General features: G+C 42.9%; 1 protein-coding gene across 2 annotated transcripts in view; it reads right to left on the bottom strand.

The window, feature by feature from the left end:
* Positions 1-8,571, bottom strand: part of SNX12 (sorting nexin 12) — a 17,683-nt gene extending 9,112 nt beyond the window's left edge. The window contains exons 1-2 of one of the 2 annotated variants that reach the window (XM_027770907.1): positions 8,345-8,571; positions 7,052-7,471 (exon numbers count right to left, since the gene is read on the bottom strand). In XM_027770907.1, coding sequence (XP_027626708.1) covers positions 7,406-7,471; positions 8,345-8,509 — 231 coding nt within the window. In that variant the 5' untranslated portion in view covers positions 8,510-8,571 and the 3' untranslated portion in view covers positions 7,052-7,405. Of the gene's footprint in view, positions 1-7,051; positions 7,472-8,344 lie in introns of those variants that run through there. The other variant, XM_014586913.2, reaches the window with a different exon arrangement.
* Positions 8,572-8,577: the final 6 nt, after the last annotated feature.

The following is an 8,577-nucleotide window of genomic DNA, read 5'->3' as shown; positions in this document are numbered from 1 at the left end:
GGTGCATGTGCGTGTGTCCCCAAGATCCCGAGAGGAGAATGGAGGAGAAGGGATTGTGGCATGGCCATCCACCCTGGGGCAGTGATTTCTAGCTTTCTCAGATCCCATATAGCTGACCGCAGTTTAAATCCCAGCCCCAGGGGCTTGAAAAATACACATGTCCAAATCCTAATAGGATGGGACCAGTAGATGGCGTAATAGTTAAGTTGCTGGACTCCAACATAGTCAACCATGGTTCAAGTTCCAGACCAGGCAGCTTAAAACACACCAGGCACGTGTGTGTGCATGCCCAAGATCCCAAGAGGAGAAGAGATGTAGTATGGTCATCCCCCCTGGGGGTGATTTCTCGCTTTCTGTCTCTGTCTGTCTCTCCAGTGAGTGCATGTGCACTATAGCAAAAATCTCTCTTAAAAAAAAAAATCCTAACATGATGTAGAGAAAAAAAAATTGCAATATGACCACACCACATTCATGGAGAGCTTTCTCTTTCTTTCTCTCTCTCTGACAAATACACAGACCCTCTGGCAATAATAAATAAAACAAAACAAAACAAAACAAAAAAACAGGTGACTGGTTAAATAAAGTATAGTATACGTATACTACTTTAGTGGAATACTACATAACTATGAAAAGAATGGAAAAGATCTATATGCACCAGCATGGGAAGATATCGAGTGGTAAACTCTTTCCATAAATATACTATTGTACATAAAGTTTGCCTCTATTTGTTTTTAAAAGGTATCATATGTGGGACCAGCAGATGGCGTAGCAGTTATGTTGCTGGACTCCCACATGGCTGACCGTGGTTCAAGTCCCAGACCCAGTGACTTCAAAATCATGCCAGGCGCATGTATGTGCATGCCGAAGATCCCAGGAGGAGAATGGAGAAGAGACTGTTGTGTAGCCATTCCCCCTGGAGGGTGATTCTCACTGTCTCTCTCACTATGTCTTTCTCTCTCTGTCCAACAAGAGCACATGCCTTAAGGCAAAAGCCTCTCAAAAAAAGTATCATATGTATATATTTATAGTAATGAATAAAATATTTATGAAAAGACACTGAGCTAGCCCCAGGCCTGTTAGTTAAGGGAGCCAGATTCCACATGGCTGACTACACAGCTCGAGTCCCAGCCCTGGCAGCTTGCAAAACACACCAAGTGCACATGCATACATGCCCAAAATCCCAATAGGATGGAGAAATAGAGAAGGGATTACAGCATGACCATATCCCACTGGGGGAGGTGCTTTCTCCCTCTCCCTGTCTCTCTGTGTCTTTCTGCTAAGTTTATGTGCACTCTGGCAAATTAAAAAGATATTGATAATAGTGATTAACTCTGGAAAGTAAGAATAGACAACTGGGATGAATGAGAGACTCACATTTGTCATTGTACAACATGAATTTATCATGTGCAAAAATTAAATTTTCTAATAAAAATTAAATCCAAGGGACCAGCAGGTGGCAAGATGGTTAAGGTTTTAGATTCCCACATGGCTGAACAGAGTCTGAGTCCCTGACTGGTGGCTTGAAAATCATGCTGGGCACATGTGTGTACATGGCTAAAATCCTAGCAGAACAGAGAAGGGATTACTGTGTGGCCATTCCCCTGGGGGGTGATTCCTCATTTTCTTTCTTCATCTGTCTCTGGTCCGAGTACCGACCCTATGGCAAAAACTTTTTTCTCTTTTGAGAGAGATTTTTTTGCTATAGGGCACGTGCGCTCCCCAGAAAGACAGAGAGATACAAAAAGCAAGAAATCGCCCCCCAGGGAGGATGGCCATGCCGCAATCCCTTCTCCTCCATTCTCCTCTTGGGATCTTGGGCACACACATGCACGCACCCAGCATGAGTTTAAGCCACCAGGTCTGGGACTCGAACCACAGTCAACTACATGGGAGTCCAGCAACATAGCCATTAAGCCAACAGCTGGTCTTGGCAAAAATCTTTTCTTAAAAAAAGTGAATTTAAGTACTCTAAGTAAGAAAGATAAGCATCTCCAAGCATCTCCTGCTTTTTCCTGTCCAAATCCTCTCCATTCTGTAAGCCCCAGCTCAAAGTCTCACTTCACTTAAGAAATCTCTTTTGAAGGAACCAGCAGTTAGTGTAATGGCTATGTCGCTGGACTCCCACGTAGTCAACAGTGGTTCACGTCCCAGACCTGGTGGCTTAAAACTCACGCCGGGCGTGTGCGTGCGTGCCCAAGATCCCGAGAGAATGGAGAAGGGATTGCGGCGTGACAATCCCCTCTGGGGGGTGATTTCTCGCTTTCTGTCTGTCTCTGTCTGTCTGGCAAGCCGAGCACGCATGCCCTATAGAGAAAACCTCTCCAAAAAAAAAAAGAAAGAAATCTTTTTTGACAACCTCAGCTGGATTTACTGGTCTTCACCTCTGAATTTCTCTGCCTTCTATACTTCAATACTGCTTGACACACTATTGTTTTATGTATCATGTTTATCTTGTCTACCTAAATTATAATCTCTTTAGTATCAGGAACCATGACTGCCTTCTATCTCCCAAAATACAGAATATGCAAGATATTCCATTAAGACACCCTGTGTACCTGTTTATCCTCTCCTTATCTAGAAAATACAGAAGAAATAGCCATTAAGTTGGCTCACCAGAGCTTGCTTCCTGATATAAATCAGCTCACTCCCACATCTTGATCACTGAGAAGATCCCAAGGTTCTAGCGGCAATATGAACCCAGTGACAAAAAGCCCTAATCTTCACTCCTTTCTACAAGTTCTAAATAGAAATGCCCAGCCACATGTATTAATACCGACCATTCTGAAAGAAACTAGTTCTCTCCTTTCTCTGAAGCTGCCACTTGGCAGGAAAAGAGCACTAAAAACTGCCTTTTCAGGATCCAGTTCTGGTGTTAGTCATCAAAAGCCAAATAACCAGCCAACTTACATTGGTTATAACTCTACTTAGGATAATCAAGATCCAAGGAATATAAGTGGGTTGAAATTGAGTGAGAGACATTAAAATAATAGAACCTAAACTATCCTTTAAAAGAATTAAAAAAAAAAAAAAAAACACCTGGAAACAGTGGTTTCTTCAGAAAGGAAAACCTTGGGAAAGCAGAGAAGGGAAGGAGACTTAACTTTTACAGTATACTTTTTGTACCCTTTGGATTTTGTACCATGTACATGTATTAACTATTCAAAAGAAAAAAAAAACTACTATAGAATAAAACCCTCAGAATCCTTCAAGAAAAACAGTCCTCTGGAATCATGTGATGCAGGTTTTTATCAGAGTTCATTACAGATACTGTGATCCCCAAACACTAGAACCTTAACTAGCAGACTTTTACTGAAGCCAACAAAGGACCATATAAAAGAGGAAAAAAATAGTAAGTAGATTCTTCCAAGACACAGCCAAACTAGTCACTGCCATTTTGTGGACTTCCCCCTTTGAAGAGAAAAAATGCTGTTCTTTACCTATCCCCACACGATAGTGGCAATAACCATCTTTCACCTCAGCACCTAGCCACCTAAAGGGACTATTACATTTTAGCTACTACACTGTAGACTCCAACCTAAAAACCATATGAAGAAACCAGGACTATGTAGTAAAGGGCAAGTCCTTTGACTGTGAACAACATAGACACAAGGGAAAGCAGAGAAAGAAGCAAAGTTCAAGTCCACAGGACAACTGACATTTGAAAAGTCCCATATATATATAATATGAGGTCACTAGGACCTCTCTCCAAACTCCCCATTTCAAGGGGAGGAGGGATTCCTTCCTAAGCAAAATAAAGAGAACAGCTTCAGAAATATTTAGCTATTATACATAGAACAAAAAAGTTCCATGTGCTTCCACCAGAATGCCTAACTCTCTAAGTCCATTCTGTGGTCTCACAATCCCTTATAATATATACCACAACTAATCACTTATAATACCAATTTAAAATTGAATGATTTGAGTTTGAGTCTGAGCTTAGAAACTGGGTTCGAGACCTAGTCCCTATGATCGTTGCATAGCAACCTCAATTTCCTTTCTAGGCAATAAATGATAGCTTTCCATAAAAAGAAAAAAAAATGATTTTACTGATTTTCTCCCAAAATAAAATAACAATATTAAAAGCCTGCACTGGGACCAGCAGATAGTGTAATGGTTACATTGCTGGATTCCCACATGGTCATAGTCAATCGCAGTTTTGAGTCTAGTCCTGATGGCTTAAAACACACACTGGGGGGAACCAGCAGTTAGCGTAATGACTATGCCACTGGACTCCCACGTAGTCAACCACGGTTCGCGTCCCAGACCCGGTGGCTTGAAACTCACGCCGGGCGTGTGTGTGTGCATGCCCAGGATCCCGAGAGGAGTATGGAGGAGAAGGGATTGCAGCGTGACCATCCCCCCTGGGGGGTGATTTCTAGCTTTCTGTCTCTATGTCTCTCTCTGTCTGTCTGGCAAGCGCACACACCCTATAGCAAAAACCTCTCAAAAACAAACAAACAAACAAACAAACAAACAAAACACACTGGGCAGGAACCAGCAAATGCCATGGTAGTTTAGGTGTGGGACTTCCACATGGCCGACTATGGTTCAAGTCCCAGACCTGGTGGCTTGCTTTCTCACTTTCTCTCTCCCCTCTCTCTCTTTCTCTCTGGTGAGTGTATGTGCCCTGTAGCAAATTTAAATAAATAAAATTAATAAATAATCAAAAATAAAAATAAAAAAACCTTCATGCTGAGTGCATGTGCATGTGTGCCAAGGATCCTAAGAGGAGAATGGAGAACATATTGTAGCATGGCCAACATCCCTAGAGGGTGATTTCTCACTTTCTGTCTCTCCAGCGAGTGCACACACAATATGGCAAAAATCTCTCTATAAAAAGAAAAAGCCGGGGCTGGTAGGTGGCATGATAGTTAAGGGCACTGGGCTCCCACATGGCCAACTGAGGTTCAAGTCCCAGACCTGGCAGCTTGTTTTCTCTTTCTCTCCCTCTCTCTCTGTCTCTCTCCGATCAAATTAAAAGAAAGAAAAAAGCCTACACAATCATACAGATTAACATAAACAATACAAACTAACTCAAATCCACAGACCTAGAAACCATCAACTCTATCATCATACAATTAAAAAATATGGAAGGGAGGGCTTGCAGGTGGCATGGTGGTTAAGGGTGCTGGACTCCCAGATGGTTGACTATAGTTTGAGTCCCAGACCTAGTGACTTTCTGTCTCTCTCTCTCTCCCTTACTCTTGTTCTCTCACTTGGTCCCTCTCTGGTCAAATTAAAACAAATGAATAAATAAAATAATTCTCTAAAAAAAATTTAAAAAAGAAAAAAAAATATATATGGAAGGGGCCAGCAGGTGGCATGGTGGTTAAGGTGCTGGATTCCTACATGGCTGACCACAGTTCAAGTCTCAGAACTGGCAGCTCGCTCGAAGTGTGCATGTCCTGTATCAGGTATTTTAAAAAATGATAAAGTTAAATAAATATTTCTTTTAAAAACTATATAGGGACTGATAAAAAGCTTAATGGGGAGGATTAGAGAAGCTATATGAAAGAATTCATACCATAAAATAACCTGGATTTTTCCAGCCCAGCACTGTAATCAGTAGAGATTGCAAAAGAGCAGTCACAACCAGAGGATTATCTTGAGGAAGACTTTGAAGGGAGAAAAAGAGACAGATCTTTGCTAGCAGATGGTTTATCACAGTATACTTGGTAGGCAGGGCTGAATTGAGGTTTATGTGTGAATTATGTGCTTGCTGGGTGTCTGTCTGCTTTTCAACAGTTTGAGTAGTTAACATAAATATTTAAAACCATACAGTCTCTGTTATTATAGAGTCACAAACAAAATTATAACAAATATTTTGAACATTATCTTTAAAATTCAGTTTTTTTGAAATTTTGAAAGTCCTTTATTAACTGTCAAGAACTATGGAGTATGAGCAAAAATTTTTTGATATGTAAAGTAAATGTTTATGGGTAAATGTAAAAATAAATAAATGATAGAGGGAAAATGCTTAATGGGTAGCAAAATTTTGCACATTAAAATTTTGCAACTAAGCCTTGCCAAAAACTAAAGTGTAGTAGACAGAATATGGACTTTACAGTAAGACAGACCTGTGTTACAATCTCAGTCCTGTCAGTTTTAATTATACAAACTTGGGAAGGTTACTTAACCTGCATTCTTCCTCAGTTTCCTATTTGTAAAATGAGAGTTTTATAAAGATTAAGATAAAAACTGGGACCAGCAGTTGGCATAATGGCTATGTCGCTGGACTCCTACGTAGTTGACCACGGTTTAAGTCCTGGACCCAATGGCTTAAACTCATGCCAGGCACGTTGTGCATGTGTGCCCAAGATCCCCGAGAGGAGAGTGGAGAAGGGACTGCGGCGTGGCCAACCTTCCAGGGGGGTGATTTCTCGCTTTCTGTCTCTCTGTTTCTGTCTTTCTGGTGAGCACACATGCCCGAAAGTAAAAAAAAAAAAAAAAAAAGATTAAGATAAAAACTAAAACCTAGTTTGGTGTCTGGAATATGTAGGCACTGAATAAACAGTCCCAGTTGCTCTTACGCTACCTAAAAGCAGAGAGCTATTTCATTCAGAAGGCTCTTCAGTAATGCATCAAGGCAATGTCTCTAAAACCCCACAACAGAGAGCCCTTATAATTAAACAGGCTATGACCAGGCTCATTCAGGTATTAAGTTCTCCACCACTAACAGTTCCTTGCTTTTATATTTTAAAGGATCTAATCTTCACCTTCCCCAAAGAGATGATTTCAAATAGTTCTTATTTAAATGTTTTCCATGTTTTGCTATTCACTTTTTTTTTTAACTTTGCCAAACTTGGAATTTGGAGATTATTTCTCAATTAGATTTTAAAACCCAGGTAGTAGATCAGTGACCAGCAGATGGCGAAATGGTTACATTGTGGGACTCCCACATAGTCGACCGGGGTTTGAGTCCTGGTCCCAGCGGCTTACCACTCACATGAGGCACTTGTGTATGCGTGCCCAAGATCTCAAGAGAATGGAGAAGGGACTGCAGCGTGGCCATCCCCCTGGGGGGTGATTTCTCGCTTTCTGTCTCTCTGTCTCTCTGGTGAGCAGACGCACCCTATAGCCAAAATCTCTCTTAAAAAAAAACCAAAAACACAAAAAAACAAAAACAAAAAAAAACCAAAAACTCAGGCAGGAGATCATACTTTCTCATTCAAATCATTCATTCAAAACTGAAAGCACATATATTCTTTTAGGTCTTCAATGCTGTTTGGGCAGGATGCTTGCTGTCCATAGAGAATATTCTGGCCCTCTAGTCTGAGAAGAAACATAAGGAAAACCAGAAAATGGTCTTCAAACTTTTTTGCCCATAGTCACTTCAACTGGGCAAAAGAACCCGCAAGACATGTATTCTATCTGTACATTCCATCCTTGCACTGTGGACTAAGCACTAGAGAATAAAGTCCTCTTGTAGTGCACACTGGAAGAAGCCACTCCTGGGCAGTCTTGAAATGTCCTGTATTAAAGTAACAAAAGATCAGGGTCAGAAGCCAAAAGGTTAACCTAGGACAGAAAGGGCAAATAACCATTTACATACAGAGAACTCAAATGAAGAGTGGAATACGTGTAAAAAGTAAACCTTCTAGCTACTTCAGCTTTAAAGATTAGCACAGGATGAGAGCAGCAACTGCCGATCTACCAATCCCCAGCAAGGCCAGCTTTCAAGGTGAGACACAGCATGTGGTACCTGAGAAAACTTAAGCTTAAAGTACTTTTCTCTTTCAAATGCTAGTTCTACAGGTCTGGAGAAGCATTAAGTCTCAAGGAGACTCCCTTCCTTGCTTTGGCTCCCACAAGCCCACTGCCTCCCTTACCCAGGGTCTCCCTTCCCTCTGGTCCGAGGCTTCGCTTAACTCCATCATCCCAGGGAGACATCAGGAAGAAGCCCGGCCTTCCTGGCCCGCGCTCTTCAGACAGACTTCCCTCAACCTAGTTTAGTTAGGGGGCCAAGCGACATGCAGCCTTGGCTTTCCATCCCCCAGCCCTCGTCCACCTTTCCTTCCTGCCTTCCGTCTGGGGCGAGTCACGATTCCCACCTCCCTGAAAGCCTCGCTCTAGTCTTTTTCCATCCTCCCCACCCTATCCAGCCATGCTTCACTTCTTCCTCCTGTGGCTACTTGTTTTTCTTCACCCTCGTCCGCTGTCCCCCCTCAGGAGTTTGTCTGCTCGGGTCACAACCGAGTCTGCAAACCTCTCTCCGAACCTACTAAGCCCCTAACCCCCAAAGGACCCCTTCCAGCGCCTTCCGGGGCCGTTAGTCCCCGCCTTGGCAGCCAGACCCCCGCTCGCCCCATCCTCCCTCAGCTGTCTCCCTCACCCCGTGACTCACCCGCATGCGAACCTCATAGGTGGTGAAGCGCGCGCGGCCCACGCCCACCGTCTGTGGATTAAAGATGTCGATCTCCAGGAAGTTACTTGGAGGCCCGTAAGCGTCGGTCAGGTCCTGCGGCTTCGAGTTAAGGCGCCGGGTGTCAGCTACTGCCGTGTCCGACATCTTTCTGAAGGAGAGACCGGGACCGGGGAAGGGGGGGTGGGGGACAGAGGCCGGAGGCAGGAGCGCGC

This window comes from Tupaia chinensis, unplaced genomic scaffold (assembly GCF_000334495.1).
Source record: "Tupaia chinensis unplaced genomic scaffold, TupChi_1.0 Scaffold000165_2, whole genome shotgun sequence".
Classification (NCBI taxonomy): Eukaryota; Metazoa; Chordata; class Mammalia; order Scandentia; family Tupaiidae; genus Tupaia; species Tupaia belangeri.
This window is presented reverse-complemented; position numbering and strand designations above follow the sequence as displayed.